Genomic DNA, 22,060 nt, shown 5'->3' with positions numbered 1-22,060 from the left:
TTGCAGAAGTTTACTAATAGAAAACTAATTATAATAGGTACTAAGTTTAAACTAATAATTAAAGTCATAATCGCTGATAACGGTCCGAGTTAATCGTCGCCGCCCGCACTCTACGGTCAGTAAACTACATGTCCAGTACGCTAGTATTCCCTCCCCTCCCGACGAATGAGCGTCGCTTTCTCCAACAATGGTCGGACTTCTCGTTTGTTATGTCACAATTTCCGGCGCTCTGGAAGATTGAGAAAGGAATATCAAAACTTTCGTTTTGGCTCCTCACAAGGTCAAGAAATCCTAGTAAAAATGAATTCTTTGGGATTACTCGTGCTTAATTTTTATTAGATTTGTCATACATACGAGATATTATTATTGCTTGCATTAATTCTGTTGGTTAATATATGCGAGAAAAAACTATCTGTAAATTTAAGCAAAAATATAAAGCAAGCTAGGAAATCTTAAAGTCGCCCACTTTTCCAAGTAATTTCCTTCAAATTAAGTATTTTTCGGGTGTTTCTGAAACAAGGTTTAGAGGGGAGGGGGGTGTCGCAAGACTGCAGACTTCATTCTACAACACATTTTACCGTCCTACCTTATAAACCACAGCTTCACTTCGATTGTGCTTTGTATTGTAGGACAATGTATCTATCCTCCATTCATTGTTTCCAGAACAACATACTCTCTTAAGGCACATACATATTTTCCATTATACCTTAACCAAGTTTTAGATTTTCAAATGATGACATTGATGACGTTGAATTATTGACTATTGGATGAATAGTCTAAGGTTGAATCATATGCGTATCCTACCATCATAGCGTCTGCTCTACAGAATGTTTCTACCACTACTGTAAGATGTGTTATTTGAGCGGAGTGAGTGATGCTAGCGAAACTCTTACACCACACTCCTGCTTTTGTTTTACAAATACTCCTCCTAAACCATCCGATTCCATTTATGTGAACCAAATATCATTAACTTTGGATACAGCAATTAGACATTGCATTGACGTGAACCAGATACAGCAATGACTTTAGATACTGGAAGTAGATAATATACATTTATAAGAGACAGGTACAGCATTGACTTTGGATAGGGCAAGTAGTATCGATTTAAATGAAAACTTTATGCTCATCTAGTCATCACCATGGTTAGGCAATGCAATCGGGGGGTTTTCTGCAAGTTATTCGTTTTGTTGCTAAAACTTCTAATTTCTGTGTTTATTGCTAAGAGGATTATTATATAAATGACAGATTATTGAGGAAAAATACTGCCCATAAAAATTTATTTTCTGTCCATTTTTAATTTAAATCTATGACTTTGGTGGGCAACTGAAGTCAGGCTGCCGGGTGACCAGTCCTGGAGGGCCGTCGGATGCTTCACAAAGGAAGTTCCCTAGACCTAGACAGTTAGAGCCAGGATTGCCCCAGCGACCTTGGTAGTTGAACCACTCAGGGGTCGTCTCATCAGAGTAGAACACCTGCACCGAGTGCCAAGTTTCCCATGCAGTACCATAGTCTACAGTATCCGACAACTCTCTCAGCCTCAACTTGGTGTATTGATGTTGTCCTGGAAATAAGAGGCTCAGATTGAGTTTTCCAAATAATTAAAGTCTTTACAAAAATCGGACAAAAATTACTCAAGTTATCGTGTTCACGGACACACACACACAGCTTATATATTCATATAAGCCTACATATATAAAAATTTGAATGAATTGTGTTTTTTGGCCTCTGGGGACATCAAAATGAAAAAGTAAATCGGTCCTGGGCTTAGGTCTTACCTTGAGACCTACAGTAATAGCCACTTCCTATAGGGAAATTCGCTCAAATCAATAGCTCCAGTATTGTTATCGTTTTTCCATATGTTTTAGACTCAAAATAATCAGTAAATTATAAGCTTTCAATTGAGCTATTGATCGATTGAATCGGTTAAACTCAAGATACTGTATTACTCAATCAAAAATTATAAATTTGATTATTTCTCGGATATTATATTTATTTAACCCTGCGGAGCAGCATCGGTTCTCTGGTTTACTTTTAAATCTCTCACCACATATTTTTTGAAAGCCCACGGGGCAGATCCCTAAATCGAAGCGGGAATAGTTCTATCACAGACTATAGAGTAAAAAATTACATATTGTATAGTCTGTGGTTCTATGTGTATCCTCGGAGCTGTAGCTTCATTTGTGTGCAATTTGAGCCCAGTCAGTTCAGTAGTTTTTGAGTTTAGCTCATACAAACACACTTACACACAGACAGACACCACCTATTCTTTATTTACAATGGTATAGATGGATTAAGAAATAGATTAACATTCATTAGTTAAACATTTTAATACTAAGCTTTGGAAATTTATTGTTCAAAGTATTCCATCGATCAGCCCCCCATACACGGGCAAACATGTTAACGAGCGTGTCCGCCAACTGGCTCACGAACATGGTTGCCCGTAAACGGGTGCTGCGGAGTTGAACATTTTAGTTAGGCGGGTTACACACCGGTATCTCCGACATGATGTCGCAGATATTTTTCGTGCCTGCGACATGCCCCTCGAAAACCAACCTATGTTAACTTATTGAGCTATACACACCAGTGTCGCAGGCGCGTGTCTCGAGCGAACCAACCGGTGAACCGGTCGGTGTTTGGACAGACATGTCTCTTGTCTCTTGGGCCCGCGCATGCGCAGAACACGTTTCTAGTAGTTTTAGCGCTTTTTTACTTACTTAATTGCCTTATGGCGTGAAATGTAGTATTGTGATATTATAATACTTCAATTGACACCATAAGGAAATTACGTAAGTACTGCAATACAATTGATTAGAATGTATTTTGGAAAAAATACCATGAAGTTATCTTTAATGTTTTTTTCTAGAAAGAACAACAGCAACAACACATCATCTTCTTCTGACGATGACATTATTAAAACTGATGAATTTTGTGATTCCTTCACTTTCATGTCGCCAGCACGTGCGTCTTCCATGGTTTTTATTTTATTATATGTCGCAGACATCATGCCCGCGACATCAGAAATATCGGCGACATTATGTCTGCGATACCGGTGTGTAACCCGCCCTAAAGTCAACACTGGTTATGCCCAGTTTACTGTTCACCTTCAGCGACGCACTCTCTGAGCTCCAATTCCTGCCAAATTGTGGCAAAGAAAATGCAGCTGGACAGTCTAAGCTATTGTCAGACAAAAAGAGCACCTGCGCCATTGTGGCATGCCACTCACAACGTGTCAAGTGAATGCGTATGAAAATTATGTTTCATTTTTATGTCTTAACTTTAATTTAATAGCCTTAAAACCATTAGATAAGAACCAGGATGTTTGTAGCATTGGTTTTATAGAGTCTTTCTGTTACTCACCTACTCCAGCCCATAGAGCGTGAGATCCTTTGGCCGAGAACAAGATAGGATGTCCATGATCATCCAGCTGCACTGTCTCTGGGGGAGATGAGGGCTGGCCTAGGCCCTCGGACATGGCCTCGAAGAGCTTGAAACTCTCTCTGGTTTCATCGTAGATGTAATACACTCCAGATTCGTGAACAGACAGAAATAGCAGAGTTGGTCTTCCATTCTAAAACAAATACGAGTAATTTTTTTATCTTTTTAAATTGTTCCAGTGGTCGGGAAATAAAGGGAAAATGCCGTCTGAAAATAATTTAAATATCAAACATTTGTATGGGCTCTCTAAGCTGGGATTATTTCTAAAACCCGTGCAGAATACTCCGTAAAGAAGAAACGTATGCAGAAACCCCAAATACTGTTTTCTCTCTACTATCTTTATGAAGTAAACTATTATTAGGAGAAACTCTTATTATACCTTATTTATAATTAAGGCTATATAAAGGGGCAAACATATATTCTCCGTTAAAAATCAAGTTTAAAAAACCTTCCTACTACTAGTCATCTATTTATAGAAAGTGCAATGGCAATTTCCCGATAATTTCTTGGTTTAAAATATCCATTTTGAGGGCCCTAGATTGCTGCCAAGACTAACCATATAATGGTAAATAATTATTCTTATCAATCAAACTTGGATGGCGAGTTAAATTAAGTAAAATTATATTAGTTATTCGTGTTGTTTGTTGTATTCTGTGTTTTATATAATAGCCTATACTGATAGGATATTCAGGGCACACGCTGCTGAAGCGATTTCTCTAGTTAACAATCAACTTATTACATTTTGAAAATATTCCTGTTTACGTTATCTAAAATCTAAGAACACATTGCAGGAACTTTCCAACACGCAGAGTAACAAATTAAAAAAATGTATTTACGGCGTTTTTGTTCCGTTCTTGCTTAATTAACACTTCTCTTGTTTCTTCTATTTAATCGTGTTTATGAATTACCTTACACACTTGAATTGTAAATAACAAATATATTATTTCTTTTAATTTCATATTTATGTTTTTTCTCCATTAGATATTTGTGTAAATTTGTTAAACGAATTTTCCTATAGGGAAGTAGCTATTACCGTAGGTGGCATGGCAAGACCTAGGCCCGGGACCGATTTACTTTTAGCGAATTTCCCTATAGGGAAGTAGCTATTACCGTAGGTCTCATGGTAAGACCTAAGCCCGGGACCGATTTACTTTTTCATTTTGATGTCCCCAGAGGCCAAAAACACCATTCGTTCAAATTTTTATATATATATCTATATATATATATATATATATATATATATATATATATATATATGTGTCCATCCGCACGATAACTTGAGTAATTTTTGTCCGATTTTGATAAAATTTGGTTTGAAGGTGTAAGGCGGGATAAACTTGAATGAGTTCGCGAACCAGCATGATCGGACTATGGGAACGGGGGTTTATGGGGGGTTTTATGGGGTAAAAATAGGCTTTTCCCATTTTTGACCCTAAAAACACAAAATTTCAAAATTTCTTTTTAAACCATTTTGTAGAGCTTAAAAAAAAACAAATAATTTAGTATATTGAAGCGTTATTATGCGCCTAATTGTTACGGAGAAAATTCAAAAAAATTGTAATTTTAAAATTCCCATGTTATTCTTATGGAGAATAAGTCAACTGTTGTAGTTTGCTTGTTTATGAACATATTTTGATTGATTTTGGAAAATACTTTTATTTCTTACTAAACTATTATCATTTTATAAAAAAAATCTTTTTTACCCTCCCTGTTGCAGCAAACCTAAGTACTCGTTAAACTAATTCTATTTAAATAGGAAATAAATGTGCTATTTTTATGAAGGCATTTTAGTGTAAATCCAATCAGATTAATGGAAATTCGCTTAGTCTGCAGGTTTGCTGCGGCGGGGGTATTTCATTTTGATGTCCCCAGAGGCGAAAAACGCCATTTATTGTTTACATTTTTATAGATTTACTAGCTGGCCCGACAGACGTCGTCCTGTCCTAATGTGGTTTTATGTCAAATGCTTGTTCATTTTCAAGATCCTGGTTGAAGTTCGTTCGCTACGCTCACTCACATTCAGGTTGGAGCTCGTTCGATGCGCTCACTTACCTTCAGGTTAGCTCGTTCGCTACGCTAACTCGCCTCCAGGTTGAAGTTCGTGCGCTACGCTCACTCACCTTTTGGTTGCAAGTCATAAATAAAAAAAAAATAATCGTGCTGCATCCTGTTGGTAAACATTTTAACTTTTCAATGCTATTGAACATCACAGAATCCAATTGCTTAGTTGAACCAGCTGTTAAGATTCTTTAATTCCATTTTAATATGAGTACTCATAAGGTTAACATGGGAAACTCCAGAGCCACTGGGGCGGAGCCCTTTTGACGGATCTGCACCAAACTTCACACAAACCATCCTTGAATATGCTTAATAATGCCTGAAAGTTTCATTACAATCTGTCGAGCGGTTTCGGAGTCCATAAAGGACAAACAAACAAACATACAATACAAACATACATTGGATTTTATATATATAGATATATATACCTATGATTTGTTAGATTCTGCCTCCACTGTATATATCCTAGTTTTTGCCTCCACCTTTAAATGCTTGTATACAAGGTTAAAGTTTATGGTATGACTTAGGTTATATTACAATATATAAATCAAATTACCCAAACAACAAATATATTCGATAACAATTGCATATACCACAATATAAATAACAAATATTTTCATCAAATATTGCCTCCGGAGGTATAAGTTAAGGATTCTTACAGGCCAACTGTGGGTTTTTACCTCCGGAAGCAATTCTCTATAAATGGTGTGTATGAATGAACAATTTTTGCTTCCACAGAGTATATAGGCCTACAGTAGATGCTCGATTATTCGAGGTAATTTGGAAAGAGGCCACCTCGGAAACGAGAAAAACTGGGATAACACCAGATGATACAGAGGTTATGTAGTGGGCGTTACAAGTTAAAAAACCATACAGGGTGAGTTTTAATCGCTACACTACTTTTTTCTATAGTTGTTCGAATATTGATCCCAGACCCCCAAACATTGTTGGATAATAAGAAAACTTCATTTTGACAGGGTGGTCATTTCCGGTGGCCATCTTGGATTTTTTATTTTATTTTATTTATTACATGCACGGCAAACGCCATTTTACAAGAGTGTTGAGTTGACATTAACAATTAAATGTCACTTAATATGAAATAGATTAGTGTGAGCAATAATTAATGATAGTGTGAAATACGATAACACCACCGTTTTGATGATTAAATATGTATAGATTTACAGGACGTAACAGCTATACAGGCATGTTGCATGAAAAACTATATAAATATACAATTTAAACAACAACAAAAATGTAAATAGAATCATAAGTATTAACAACGAAAACTAGATAACAAACCATTTACAACAAGACAATATAGAGCATTTACAACAAAAACAATATAAACAGGCCTAGACTATTTAACAATAAAAACAAAATAAATAGACCTTTTAACAACATAACAATGAAAACCAGATGAATGACACGATTAACAAGGCATGTAGATTCTTCTGAGTACGGAACTCGTTTCTGACTTAAGTGGAAGATGATTTCTGCCGTACTCAGAAGAATCTACATGTCTTGTTATTGGTGTCATTCATCAGGTTTTCATTCTGTTATGCTGTTTTTATTGTTAAATAGTCTATTTATATTGTTTTTGTTGTAAATGCTCTATACTGTCTTGTTGTAAATGGTTTGTTATCTAGTTTTCGTTGTTAATACTTAATAGTCTATTTACATTTGTTTTTGTTGTTTAAATTGTCTATTTATATAGTTTTTCGTGCAACATGTCTGTATAGCTGCTACGTCCTGTAAATCTAGGTATCCTACTTTTAAGAAATATGACCATAATATTCAAAACCCTATCAAATGTGTTTGGAAAACGTTAGTAGAGTTGTTAGTGTATATTATTAAGTTATGTTTTAAATTTCTTTCCCGTGATTTACAAACCTTTATTATCAACGACACTCGTTCCCAATCTCCAACGTGAGTTCCGTAAAATCTCAGTTTGCCCAAACATCGATTGAAAATTTGGGGTACAGGTATGGGTGTTTGATTTCCTACTGTACAAATTTCCTTCCCTTCATTAAATGGATAAAAGAACCAGTAAGTTATGATGAAATTATCATAATTAGTATCACATGTATGTACGTGAGCGTATATTGAAACTTCTTCTGTAGTTGGGTTCACACCATGTAGATATGATTTGTTATCCTTCAGTAGTGTATCTGAAACAGAAGTAGGCTACTTGTTCTATTTTCTTGTTGTTCATTTTTATTATTGTCTACGTAAGCAGTTTTTTTCAATAAAAATTTAAAACAATATTTGACTTTTAAATGGAGAAAACCATAGGTAGAGGTGTCCAATAGTGTATAGGATGATAATTACGAAAAATCTATATTGTAAAAGGTGAAGAGATAAAAAATATTTTGTTTTTTAGTAAAAAAGCTCGTCATTTTTAAGTTTTACTAAATTATTCCCATTTTGTAATTTAAATGAATCTATAAGGAAGGCAAGTATATCGTAAATGAGAGTAGTATGATTGGCAGAGGCAGCCGTATGTGCTCAACGGCCAAGAGAGTATGACAAAAATATAATAGTTTTCTTACCTCTGTTTTGTTTTGTAATTAAGTAATAGTTCTTGGAATTCGGACCAGTAGGAAGTTTTGAGTAGCTATCATCAGAATATTTTTGTCCGTTTTTCTCCTCAGGAGTGATTTCTTTCAAAAAACTATCAACGTTTAATGGGAAGAACTTTTCTTGGGGGTCAAACCATATTTTTGGCGCCCACTGTTTAACCTTAGGTATTACTGTAAAATATCAAACATGTAAATAAATACAAATTGTGAATTTTCTTTTCAGTTTTCACACACTCATAGTATACATAGTTTATATACAAAATAACTAAACCAAGATGGGTTAATAGCTGAAATTTTGACCTGAAGACGTGTTTAATTTTCTGCAGCACGTAACAAACTGATGGTCGACAATTGAAAGGTACGTTTCACATGATTAGTGCAAACATTTTTCTTGGTATTGTATGTTTTAGCGAATTTCCCATATAGGGAATACGCTATTACCGTAAATCTCATGGTAAGACCTGGACCCGGGACCGATTTACTTTTTTCGTTTTGATGTCCCCGGAGGCCAAAAACACAATCCGTTAAAATTCATATACACAGGGTGTTTCAGAACTCCCTACCAATATTTTAGGGCATTGTTCCTAGGTAGGAATCATATCTAAATATCATATTTAAATTGTCCGTAAGTCCTTAGTTACTCACACAGCAACCATTTTGTTATTTTCACTTATTAATTTTCTCCTTCATAATGGTTTGACGTAGGAAAAAATTGAAACTTTGCACAAACATTTATGATAACTAGACAAAGATACAGAAAAATTAGGAAAAATGTTCAAATTCACAAAACAAAATTGCGGCCATTTAAAATTTTGTTTCTTTAATAACTTAAAAACCGTTGTATATATATATTTATGTGTATATATACAACATGTATAAAATATATATATGTATTTGTATTTATATGTGTGTGTGTGTGTGTGTGTTTCCGTTAGCACTATTTATAACTCAAGCAAAAATAATCCGATATCGATGAAATTTGGTACAAACGTGTAAACCCACGACTGAGAACCAGAATGATCCATGGGAACAGGGGTTTACAGGGGATTTTATGGGGTAAAAATAGGGTTTTCTCATTTTTGACCCTCAAAACATAAAATTTGCCAATTTCTCTCTAGACCATTTTGAAGAGCTTAAAAAACAAATAATTTAGTATATTGAAGTGTTTTTGTAGGGTTATTGATTACAGAGAAAATTAAAAAAATTGTAAATATAAAATTTCCATAATATGTTATTCTTATGGAGATTAAGTAAACTGTTGTAGTTTGCATGTTTTTATAGATATATTTTGACTAAACTTACTTGTTATATCTATTTATTTTATACTCAACTCAGCTATTAATGTTTTACTAAAAAGCGCCCTTAACCTGTATAATTTCGCAGCGAAGTAATGACCAAACTAACTAGCATAGCCTACCTTAAATTAGTCTCTGCCAATAATATAAGTTTTATGACACTTAAAGTTATCTTTGATCTAATTATTTTACGGTTAAGTTTGGTCAGGTTACACTTGAAGTCTTGAGGTCGAGGTAAATACAAAAGGAATGTGTTTTTATACTTAGCATGAAGAAAATATTTTTATACCATAATATTAGCTTTTTAAGAAAACTGGGGTTAGGTTAGCTCGTAAAAAATCGGATTGGTATAAATATTTTATCTATCAGATAAGATAAGTAATTAAACATAATCTTGATGTCCAATTATGTGGTATATGGTTTGTTAAAATATATCTTCACCATACTGCCCGGAAAGCAGCCATTTTAGTTATCTAAATCGTCATCAAAATCATTGTTAACAGAAAAAAACATATTGTAAATAAATTCTTCCATTCGCTAACCTCAAAATTTAACAGTGCATTATGAAAATTATACTAATTTCACGATATTTAAGCTATGTTTGTAAACAAGAGAAATGTAAACATTGATAACGATTTGGATAGCCTCAAACTATGCGGTGAAATTTTGTAACGATTAGAAGGTTATTTCCACAGTATGATGAAAATAGTTGTTCATCGCACGGAGGACAAGTTTCTTTTTGGTACTTAATCGTATTTCCAAGCTAGGCGCATTGTGTACCAAAAAGAGCCACTTTCACTCCTAGTGGTGAAAACCACTATTTCATCATACTGTCCGGGAAGCAGCCGTTTTTTGTTCTCATAATCGTCCAATAATTCACCGTGTTTGGGTAACTTCAAATTGGAAAAATATGGTAAATTTGTCTGTTCGCTAACATCAAATTTGCATCAGTGCATTATTAAAACGCTGTTTTTTTCAAACATTTATTTCTGGTTCAATATTACATTATTCACAGAAGTTTTAACAAAACAGAAAAATAAAATAACATTGCGGGTTCGCTCAAACTTGAGACACCCTGTAACATAGTACATTTAGATGCACGTCATATGTTAAATTTTCTTTAGGCTTCGTCCAACAAGAAGTCTTTGGCGTAATCTTCTATTTTCTGTGATCTTTCCAAAATTGAACGCCAGAGTGCTCGAGGAACTAGAGAATTTAGAAATTTGAAGGTGTATTTTTCCAATGAAGGTCGAGACAGACTCTATTTCAAGCTCTTCGTGTATGGGTTTGTTTCATACGAACCAAGGAGCATTCACTGCTATTCTAAAAAATGTATTTTGGATTACTTGAATTTGGAACAGTTTTGTTTTTTGAGCGGAGCTAGGCGAAGCTCTTTGGGATCAACTTCATTGCAATCCTTATAACACTTCTCAATAACGGCTGGAAAATTGTAGCCAAACTTACGAAGGTTTTTTTGTCAAATGTTTAGATGGTTTAGACGTAATCAATTTCAATTTTTGATAATGCCTATATAATTTTAAAGTAACTCAAAGTGTAAAAAAGTTTTAAAGTGTTTTAAAAGTGTAAGGTGTTAACATTGGTCTTATGGTGTGCCATGATGGTTCCAAATAACAACATAAATGAAAACAAAACAAAGAATCATAGCATATGTTCAAATCAAGACACGACCTAACCACAGTACAAAGGAGAAAAAATTGATGATGACAACTGATCAAATAGTACAGAGAAAGTTATTAGGTTTACATTTAAGTCGCAATTTGGAAACGACCATTGATCGAATAGGTAGAGTCATAGATAAATCGTACTTTCTTAGGTACAGTATTTAATAGATTTGATTTACGTAGCTAAATAAAGGTTATAATAAATAACATTTTATCTTAAACAATTTTTAGGTGAATCACATTCATGGATCTATCTCATAAATGGCAAACTTAAATAGGTTCTCGACATAGGAAGTGGTGAAGGAAGTAGTATAGCCGAACACTCCGGAGAGTGAGAACCATCTGTGACAGTTATATTCATGATCTGCAATCCTAAAATGCTATGGGAAGGGAGGAAAACAGGTCCACAACGTTGGAAGTGGTGAGGGAAGTAGTATAGGCGAACACTCCGGAGAGTGAGAACCATCTGTGACAGTTATATTAATGATCTGCAATCCTAAAATGCTATGGGAAGGGAGGAAAACAGGTCCACAACGTTGGAAGTGGTGAGGGAAGTAGTATAGGCGAACACTCCGGAGAGTGAGAACCATCTGTGACAGTTATATTCATGATCTGCAATCCTAAAATGCTATGGGAAGGGAGGAAAACAGGTCCACAACGTTGGAAGTGGTGAGGGAAGTAGTATAGGCGAACACTCCGGAGAGTGAGAACCATCTGTGACAGTTATATTCATGATCTGCAATCCTAAAATGCTATGGGAAGGGAGGAAAACAGGTCCACAACGTTGGAAGTGGTGAGGGAAGTAGTAAAGGCTGGCAGTGCGAAGTGTAGGAACCGTTTGTGGCAGTTACAGGAATGTATCTGCAATACTATAAGGCTATGGGAAGGAAGGGAAATAGATCTACTACGTAGGGAGTGGTGAAGGAAGTAGTAGATGCTAGCAGGGCAGAGTGTGGGACAGTTAGATTAATATATCTAAAATACTAAAATGCTATTGGGAAGGGAGGAAACCAGGTCCACGACGAGGGAAGTGATGAAGGAAGTAGTAAAGGCTAGCAGTGCAGAGTGTGGGAACATTTGTATTTTGTATTATTTCTATAAAAAGTTTTTCATTCATTGCTTTATTAAAAATCATGAAACATGATTGCTCCGCTCAACTGGCTTTCATTGCTATGAAAGCAATCCTAGTTCCCCAGTTAGGTGATGCATATGTTATTAATGGCCGAATTATTGATTTATAGATTAAAATCAAAACGTTGCTAATCACACGATATTAAAGCTATGTTTGTAAACAACAGAAATGTAAACATTGATGACGACATAACGATTAGGAGGTTACTTCTACAGTATGGTGAAAATATTTGTTCATCACACGGAGCAAAACTGTATATTTCGTACTTAATCGAACTATACTTAAGCTGTTACTCACGGGCTTCACCCCGTGTTACTTCATAAGTACCTATTAATAAAACTATTGATTGGTTAAGTTAAGCTGAAATAAACAAAACAGAATACAGTACCACAAACAAATAATCACACCTGATTTTAATAAGGTAACAAATTGAAAGTTATAACATACAAATAAGTACAGCTGAGGTATTTTTAACATTAACTTTATGGAAAGTTCCCTTTAGAAAGGAATTACGACCTTACAGGACAATTTAGAAATAATGGATAGTTTTGCGCAAGGTTTCTCGTCATGACGAACATTTTAAGTATATGGTTTATGGGGTTGTGACTTGTAGTTTTCTCAAAAGTTTATTGTTACTTTGGGATATATGGATTTCCAAACGATTGCGAACCATAAAGAGCCACTTTAATTCGCTCTTAGTGATGAAAACTACAATTATTAGTTGATATTTTTTCCTCCAAATATTTTATTAAAAAATATTTTTTACTGGTGGACATAGTTTTTCATCCATATAATTTTAACCAATAATCGAAATTGTGTTAACCAGTATACTTTCAAAAAACAAATGAAGGAAATAAATATCAACAAATGAGTTAGTGTTATACAGGTATAATAAACAGTGGGCCCTATTACCTTATTATATTGCAAAATAAACGTGTTTCGCAACGGTAAGAAAACGCTGTTCAGTATTTAGCAGGCCAGCTGATCATTTCACATTTGTGAGAGAGAGATAGAGCTTACTAAACTATTAATAATGAATATTTTGTTGTTTATTTATGTTTTGATTCTGTTTTGTCTTGAATTGTGATGAAGCCAGTTTTATGATATTAAAGTACAATATTAAATTATTAGTTTTATGAAAACTGTGTTACTTTATATAAGTTAAGTTATCAACATGGTTATTTCCAAAGTATGATGAAAATAGTTGTTCATCGCACGGAGGACAAGTTTCTTTATTCTTGAGTGCACACTTTAATAAATAAATAAATTAAATAAATAGTTGACCCCATATGGCCACAACAATACAATAATTCAAATTTATAAATGTAAACATTCTCTTGTTAAAAACTGTGTCTTTTACCTTCTTCATATAATTTTGTCTAGCTATTTCATTCTTTTCTCCTCTTACATTGTTCCATTCAATTAACTCTTTCATTGTAAAGGCCCTAACCAATTAACCCCTTTATTTTGAACTTAAGTTGTATGTGTGAAAATCTAAACTCTAAAACTGTTATTATTGAATAATATATTATTTCTTCAGAAGAATCATACTTGTCCTCTACCGTTCTACCCGCTCTACGAGACCTTCCAGAACGACCAGAACATCATGTGTGGTAACACAACTGTAATCTAAATTGAAACCAAAAGTCCTTAACATCATTTTTGTAACCAAAATTGTTAAATTAATCATCCCTTATATACAGTCCAATTTATTATTGTTTTTAAAAAAGCCTTTAGAAATTGCAACATCTTTGGTCCGTTCGCGTCGGATTGTTGATTAACCAATTAATTGACCTAATTATTTGGACTTTTGGTGAAGATTAAAGACGGACATAACCTCATAAACTCTCAATATTGTCGTTCACGCATATTCCGTAATCTCAGTCTACATCTATCTCTCTCACTCTTTCTAGATCACGATCATAGTAGCCTAATTCAGTTAGCCTATCTAGGCCTATTCCAATACTGTATTAAGTGCATTTATAAGAATAATCAAGCCCGGTCTGGCTTCATTGGAGGCCCTCGGCTAGATGGTGATTTGAGGCCCCCCGACAGAAATAAAACCAGGACCATGGGGTCCTCTCACGGCAACAATAGTTAGACTATGTTTGCTGCATGCCGCAGGTGCATAAAAGGGGCCTAAGGTGGTTTTAAATGCTTTAATTTTTTTAATTATTTTGATTAAATAAATTATTGCTAAACCAGCAACAGTGCCCGTTGTGGTTAAATACAACGGTCTCTAGTAAAATAATGGTTATGAAATCCATACACCACTTAACTGGTACAGATTAAGCACATATCATTAGAATCACACACACTTAACATAAGGAACACACTTTAAACACAAATGCAAATTGTTAACAACAACATTAATCAAAGAAAAATCAATTAGATAACAATATAACAATGAGCTGTTGAATTATTAACACATGTTTCGTATGATTAGAATATGCATACTGGTAAACCAATTATTGCCATCTATAAAAAATATTGGTTTTACTTTTCCGAGTCAGGTTAGCTCTTCTACCCTACCGATTTTCAATTTTCATTTGGTTTTAAAATAAAGCTATGCAAGCACATATTTGTCATCAAGCATCATCATTAATTTATCTAATTATATTACTCGACGAAAGAATTTAATTTTTTTTCACTTCAATTAAAGATGTATTCAAGCAGTTCTAATTACTTTACCCTATAAACTTATGTTTTGGTCTAAAAACCTTTACTTTCATTTGAGCTATTGATTATTAAGATCGGACTTCCCAAAGCACACTGCTGAACCACGAATCAACAATAATTACAATCGTTTTAGTACTTACCTGCAATCAATGATACGTTACTCTATTTTTATTTAAGTTATTTTATATGTCTTGGTCTTAAAATACTTCAAAGGCTTTCACTTGAGATATTGATGGTTTTCAACAGATAAGTTCAAGATACTGTATCGCTCAATCAGAGAATATAAATTTGATTATATCTTGGATATGGTACTTCATTCTAATTACGTTATTCTAATTGTTTTGACCTAAGAACCTTCAGTGAAATACCAGCTTCCATTTGATTTATTGATTATTAAGATCGGCCATACCTAAAGCACACAGCTAAATCACGAACAACACAAACTGTTCAAAAAATAGAGTTATTTATCATCGATTTATAGTCAAACGATCTTGCTTGCAACCTCAACAGTAACTGTCGAATTTGACGGGTTTCACCTAGTAAATCTTTTTAAAAAATCAAACTTTTATAATTATTTGCAAATCTACACAAATTAGGCTTTCCAATGACCTATTAATTAATAAAATCGGTTCAGTAGAACTGTAGATTTAATTGTACAAAGTTTAACAACAACATCTTTAATTCAGTATTTTCTCACCACTATAAATTGGGAGGTTGCTTAACGTTTTTGCAAATAACTTTGAAACGGTGAGGAAATCGACCAAAAAGGAAGGTGATATTCTGAAAGAGAATAAAATTTCCTACAAATTACTATTATGTATTTTTTGAAAATACTCAATAAAGGCAGCCTAAAGTTGGCTAAAAATATAAACTTGGAAAAAAATGAGTTTTAAATGTACTATTGTTAATTTTTATTTTTTCACCTTAAATGCCTAATAAAATCAAACATTCATAACTATTTGCAAATCTACACAAATTAGGCTTTCCAACGACACATTAAGTAACAAAATCGGTCCGGTAGAAGTCTAGATTTAGTTGTACAAAGTTTAACAAAAATATATCTAATTCAGTATTTTCTCACCACTATACATTTGGAGATTACTTAGCTTATTGCCAATAGCTTTTAAATTAAGGGAAAATCTATGAAAGTGGATGTGATATTCTGAAAGAGAATAAAATTTACTACAAATAACTACTAAGTATTTCTTAAAAATACTTAATAAAGGAAGCCAAAAGCTGGCTACAAATAGAATCTTAAAAACAGAAACTTGAAAAAGGCAATTTTTAATGTATTTTTGTTATTTTTACTTTTTTTCACCACAAATATTTAATAAAATCATAATTTTATAATTATTTGCAAATCTACATGAATTAGGCTTTCCAATGACCCATTAATTAACAAATTCGGTCCAGTAGAAGTCTAGATTTAGTTGTAAAAAAGTTAAACAAAAATTTCCCAAACTCAATATTTTCTCATTACTATAAATTCGGAGGTTGCTTAGCTTTTTTGCAAATAACTTTTAAATGGTGAGGAAATCGACCAAAGTGGAAGGTGATATTCTGAAAGAGCATAAAATTTCCTACAAATTGATACCATGTACTTCTTGGAAATACAAAAAAAGGCAGCCAAAAGTCGCACCCAAATAAAAAGTGTGCAAAACACCTTTTTCAATGTATTTCTTATGGAAAACATGTTTTTTTTTTTAATTTCAACCATAAATCATAACAAAAACAAACTTTCATGATTATTTGCAAATCCACACGACTTAAGCTTTCCAACGACCCATTAATTAATAAAATCGGTCCAGTAGAACTCTAGATTTAGTTGTACAACGATTTTTAAAACTGAATTATATATAGAATAGATTGTCATCAATTAAAAATCTTTGTATTTATAAATCTAATTCCAAGGTATCAATAAATTTAAATTTTATATACAATTTGCTCGTATTTCTATTCACCTCTATAACTGTAATAAAATTCAAAGGCCTATTCTTAAAATGGTTTTAAGTCTTCAATTTAAAAATAAGACCAAAACCTAGCTCTTGGAGTTTTTGGAATACACGGTAAAAGAGCATATAAAGTACCTCTTTTGAATTTTGAATAGCCTACATCTATAAATGAAGCACATTTACTGTGTATAACACATTTTACTCCATAGTTGTACTTCAGCAACAAAGACAAACATACAAACAGAAACAATCAAAACTATTTTAAGTTAAGGGCATTGTAGGTTACAAAATACTCCTGATGATATCCGCCTACCTGTTTGTGACTTCTCATTGTTAGCAGAATCGGAACTGAAACCAGCTAACCATAAGTTCAAACTTGTTGACTTTAATTAGTTTTTATTTTAAAAGATTCTGTATCCTTTTTTCTTTTACTTGCGCCACTTGGGTGCGCACGTTTCATTTTATAAACTGAAAGATTTATGTGTTAGTACTCTTTCAAACAATGTATCGGTTTAGTATTTTAGTCGCGACAGCCGCCCAGACAGGCAGACACCACCTCAATTTTATGATACTAAATACTAACCATTTGTAAAAAAGTATACAACACAGGTATAAAAACTAACAAACAAGGTTTTCCTGTGAAAAGGGTTTGACTAATATGGTACTAACTACTATTTCCATACTCCGACCTTTGATTTTGGACTTGCTATAAATTCGCCGTACTAACCAAATATTATATGTGAAAAAATATATGTGAAAATTCTCCCAGCAAAATTGACACAGATGTTGAATAGCATATGTTGTTCTATAGTAACACAACACTAATTATAGTACGTGTAAGCTTTGACTATTCATATAACAACGTGTAAGAAGGTAATGAATATGGATACATAGCACACTAGCTAACGTCTCTCCACCTTCGGAAGTTTTATGTTCTATTATTGATGAGCCATTTAGGCTTTTATGTAAAATCTGTTAACCATTAGGTCCAGAGAGACAATTCGCTAATATATTGAGTTTCCTTTCCTCTAGATCAGCGGTGATGATGGTTGAAACTTGTGTACGATAGCCTAGGGTAATTTTGTAAGAAAAATATCGATGACATATCCATTTAGTCGACCGCCTTACAGAGACTAATTCATTCTTGTAATTTCCTTTGGTACTCATAATTATGTTCTGGAAATATTTGGTTATTAAATACAAAACAAAACACTTATGTTTCTAAGGTTTTAATTTTAATTGAATGAGGATACTGTCAATCGTTCAGGTTTTGAAAATAATGTATTGCATTCAAGTTTAAATTCAGTTAATATTTTTTGAATTTATATTCTGGTTTGCTTTATTGTAGTAGTAGTATTGTATTGTATTGTATTTGTATTGTATTGTATTTGTATTGTATTGTATGTGTATTGTATTGTATTGTATTGTATTTGTATTGTATTGTACTAAAAGCCTAGACAAAATCTATTCAGCTTTTGGCAACAATGATAGACCTACTTATTTTAAGCATTCACAGATGTCGCTTAAAAGGCATAAATCTCTTATATTATTGGTAGGCTATGTCAAATATAAAGGTTGAAGCATATATTTTTTAACAGCTTTTGCTTAGTAGCTGACATTTATCATATGGTAAAATACACCCGCTGCAGCAAACCTGCAGACTAAGCGAATTCCCATTTACCTGATTTGATTTTCAGTTAAATCTATTTCAAAAACGTTAGGGTTAACGAGTACCTAGGTTTTTCTGATACAGGGAGGGTAATAAAGTGTGTTTTAGTAAAACATTAATAGCTCAGTATAAAAGAAATATATTTGCCAAGTTTGATCAAAATATTTAACAAACAAAAATTTTTACTTATTCTCCATAAGAATAGCATAAGAATTTAAAAATTTACATTTTTTTGCATTTTTCCGTAGCCAATAACCGTACAAAAACACTTCAATATACTAAATTATTTGTTTTTTAAGCTCTTCAAAATGGTCTATAGAGAAATTGGGAAATTTTATGTTTTCAGGGTGAAAACGAGAAAAACCTACTGTATTTTTACCCTACAAATCCCCCCAAAACCCGGTTCCCATGGCCCGATATGCTGGTTCGCGAACTCGTCCAAATAAACGTAGGTTTACACGTTTGTACTAAATTTCATCAAAAGTTTATAATTTTTGCTCTAGTTATCGTGCTAATGTAGGCCTACACACACACACACACACACACACACACATATTATATACAGGGTGTCTCAGACCACCCGGCCGGCTTGTATAGCTCCAATATGAAAGCAAATGGAAACCTAATTGCAACTGGAACCCCCTATTTTGACCCCAAGGAATTCAGCTAAATTATTTTCAACCCCAAAAAAGCACCCCAAAGGGCAGATTTTGGGGGGTGGGGGTGGTTTTTGGGAAATTTTTAAATGTAAAGGGGGGTCGTGTTATACCTCTTTTTAAAGGTCCTTTAGTCCTGAGTATTTTAGTGGAAAAAGATTTAAATTATCTTCATCCCTATTTACAGGGTGTTCAAAAACGTACAAAAAATAGCCCTTTGAACTACTTTTCACTGTAAAGAAGTGGAATTTTGTGGGGGGTTCAAATTTTGATAACACTTTAATTGCTAAATGAGCTTTCAAAAAACTCTGGTTTCAACCCTTTTGCTATCTTTTTACTTATGTTACGCATTTTCAAACTTTTTGAAGTTTCAAAAGCTGTTATCTCAAAAATTTCAAATGGCAACATGGGTTTAATTACAAACCACATTGTAGCCCTTAAAATTTGCTATAATTTTTGTATTTAATGTTTTTTGGTATCTTCATTGGTTAAAGAGATATAACGAAATTAGTGTATTTTAATGGTTTATTAAATGGTATTCAAAGTGTTTACTGTGGCAAATGTACACCTCTAGGTCTCAATTAAAACAAATCTTGTCTAAAAAAATAAAATAGTACTCAGATTGTTGATCTTGGAAGATTGATGAAGGAAAGAACACAACTGCAAATGTTCTTAGTTATTTTACAATTCCATGGCTCTAATAGTTTTTTGAATGAATAATTTGTTTGAATCAGCATTAATAGCCTACATACTGATGGACTTCTACAAATGCTTAAATTGCCTTCCATTTTGTTCCATGCAAACCCCAACTTTGTTATGCATGTAGTACTTCTTCTCCACTATTATGGTACTGTATTGCTGTTTTACTACCGCAGGTGCATTCACCTCTCATACAAATCCAGTAAGTTCCTTATAATTTGATTTATCTAATCAAACGTGACCAGTTTCATGCACACGCTCATTGATTTCATGATGATTTTTTTATTTACCAGTAGCATTTATTTAGACAGTATTCATTCAAAGCACTATTAGAACTTTGTAATTGTAAAATAACTAAGAATATTTGCAGTTGTGTTTTTTCCTTTATTAATCCTCCAAGTTTAACAATCTGGGTAGTATTTTAATTTTTTAACATAATTAGTTTTAATTGAGACCTAGAAGTGTACATTTACAACAGCAAACACTTTGAATACCATTTAATAAAACATTAAAATGCACTAATTTCGTTATATCTCTTTAACCAATGAAGATACCAAAAAACATTAAATACAAAAATTATAGAAAATTTCAAGGGCTACAATGGGGTTTGTAATTAAACCCATGTTGCCATTTGAAATTTTTGAGATAACAGCTTTTGAAACTTCAAAAAGTTTGAAAATGCGTAACATAAGTAAAAAGATAGCAAAAGGGTTGAAACCAGAGTTTTTTGAAAGCTCATTTAGCAATTAAAGTGTTATCAAAATTTGAACCCCCCACAAAATTCCACTTCTTTTCAGTGAAAAGTAGTTCAAAGGGCTATTTTTTGTACGTTTTTGAACACCCTGTAAATAGGGATGAAGATAATTTAAATCTTTTTCCACTAAAATACTCAGGACTAAAGGACCTTTAAAAAGAGGTATAACACGACCCCCCTTTACATTTAAAAATTTCCCAAAAACCACCCCCACCCCCCAAAATCTGCCCTTTGGGGTGCTTTTTTGGGGTTGAAAATAATTTAGCTGAATTCCTTGGGGTCAAAATAGGGGGTTCCAGTTGCAATTAGGTTTCCATTTGCTTTCATATTGGAGCTATACAAGCCGGCCGGGTGGTCTGAGACACCCTGTATATAGACTATATGAATTTGAACGGATGGTGTTTTTGGCCTCTCCTATGGGGACATCAAAACGAAAAAGTAAGTCAGTTTTGGTTCCAAGTCTTACCACGAGACCTACGGTAATAGCCGAGAGCACAGAATAGAAAACTGAAAAAGAATAGAAAACAGAATAAAATACTTTCTATTCCCTATATGGGAAATTCGTTAAAAACGTGTTTGTGCTAGGTTACTATTGAAAGGGATAGTTCAAAAACTGAATGTAGAATAATTATCTTTAACCTTTTGAAAAATACCCTAAGAAATTTTGAATATTTTAAATTGACATAACAGAGTGTACTTACCCTTTGTGTTAATTATATCATCTCGTTCATCCTCAATATATATTTCTCTAAAGTTGTCACAATGACAAATGTCAATAAAAATGTAATGCAAAACAAAAAGTATAAGCATTTCTTACGCATATCCGTGTGTGCCAAAATTGTCAATTAACCCAATAAACCTATGTCCTACTAGGTACTCACTTAGAGTATTACTTTTTTAAACGATCACTTAAAAACTTTCATTTTTGCACAAGCTTTATTGTCAGAAAAAGTTATTTTACGTGTAATAATGTTTACATAATCGAAGCCGACATGTTTACTGATAACGGTGCGATCGATTTCACCACTCGACGCTATATACTGTATTCAGTACTACACTGTATTCAGTGAGTGAACTGTGACTTCAATAGTAGTCTTTATGCGATCGTTACGTAAACTCCACACTACTAAATATGGCATCGAATTGTCAGCCGTTGCAATTTTTTTTTTATTATAATTAATTGATTGCCAAAATACTTTTCCCTGAGATAACCGTTTGAATCATAAGTTTAATAATAAATTTTGCACCATGAAATTGCAAAATGGCAGTGCATAATTACAGTGCGTAATTCTTATGACGTGGGAGTTACTTTTAGAGTTCAAACCTTTTAATTCTGTATATGAGTCTTCCAATATTTTATATATTAGTTAAGTTTTATTTACACAGGGTGTTAAAAAAATGGGTACATAATAAACGTAGTGATTCCTTGGGTCAAAATAAAGAGAAACCCAACAATAAACGTTTTCCTAC

General features: G+C 33.3%; 1 protein-coding gene across 1 annotated transcript; it reads right to left on the bottom strand.

Moving 5' to 3' along the window:
• Positions 1–1,107: 1,107 nt before the first annotated feature.
• On the bottom strand, positions 1,108–21,654 carry LOC128982752 (uncharacterized). The gene is made up of 5 exons (XM_054401710.1): positions 21,292–21,654; positions 8,043–8,243; positions 7,384–7,661; positions 3,358–3,568; positions 1,108–1,561 (listed from the first exon to the last, which is right to left on the bottom strand). The coding sequence occupies exons 1-5, from the start codon at positions 21,398–21,400 to the stop codon at positions 1,305–1,307; spliced, it is 1,056 nt and encodes a 351-aa protein (XP_054257685.1). The 5' UTR covers positions 21,401–21,654; the 3' UTR covers positions 1,108–1,304.
• Positions 21,655–22,060: the final 406 nt, after the last annotated feature.

This window comes from Macrosteles quadrilineatus, unplaced genomic scaffold, assembly GCF_028750875.1.
Source record: "Macrosteles quadrilineatus isolate MER2022 unplaced genomic scaffold, UCM_ALF_1.0 Scaffold_1__1_contigs__length_201487025, whole genome shotgun sequence".
Taxonomy (NCBI): Eukaryota; Metazoa; Arthropoda; class Insecta; order Hemiptera; family Cicadellidae; genus Macrosteles; species Macrosteles quadrilineatus.
This window is presented reverse-complemented; position numbering and strand designations above follow the sequence as displayed.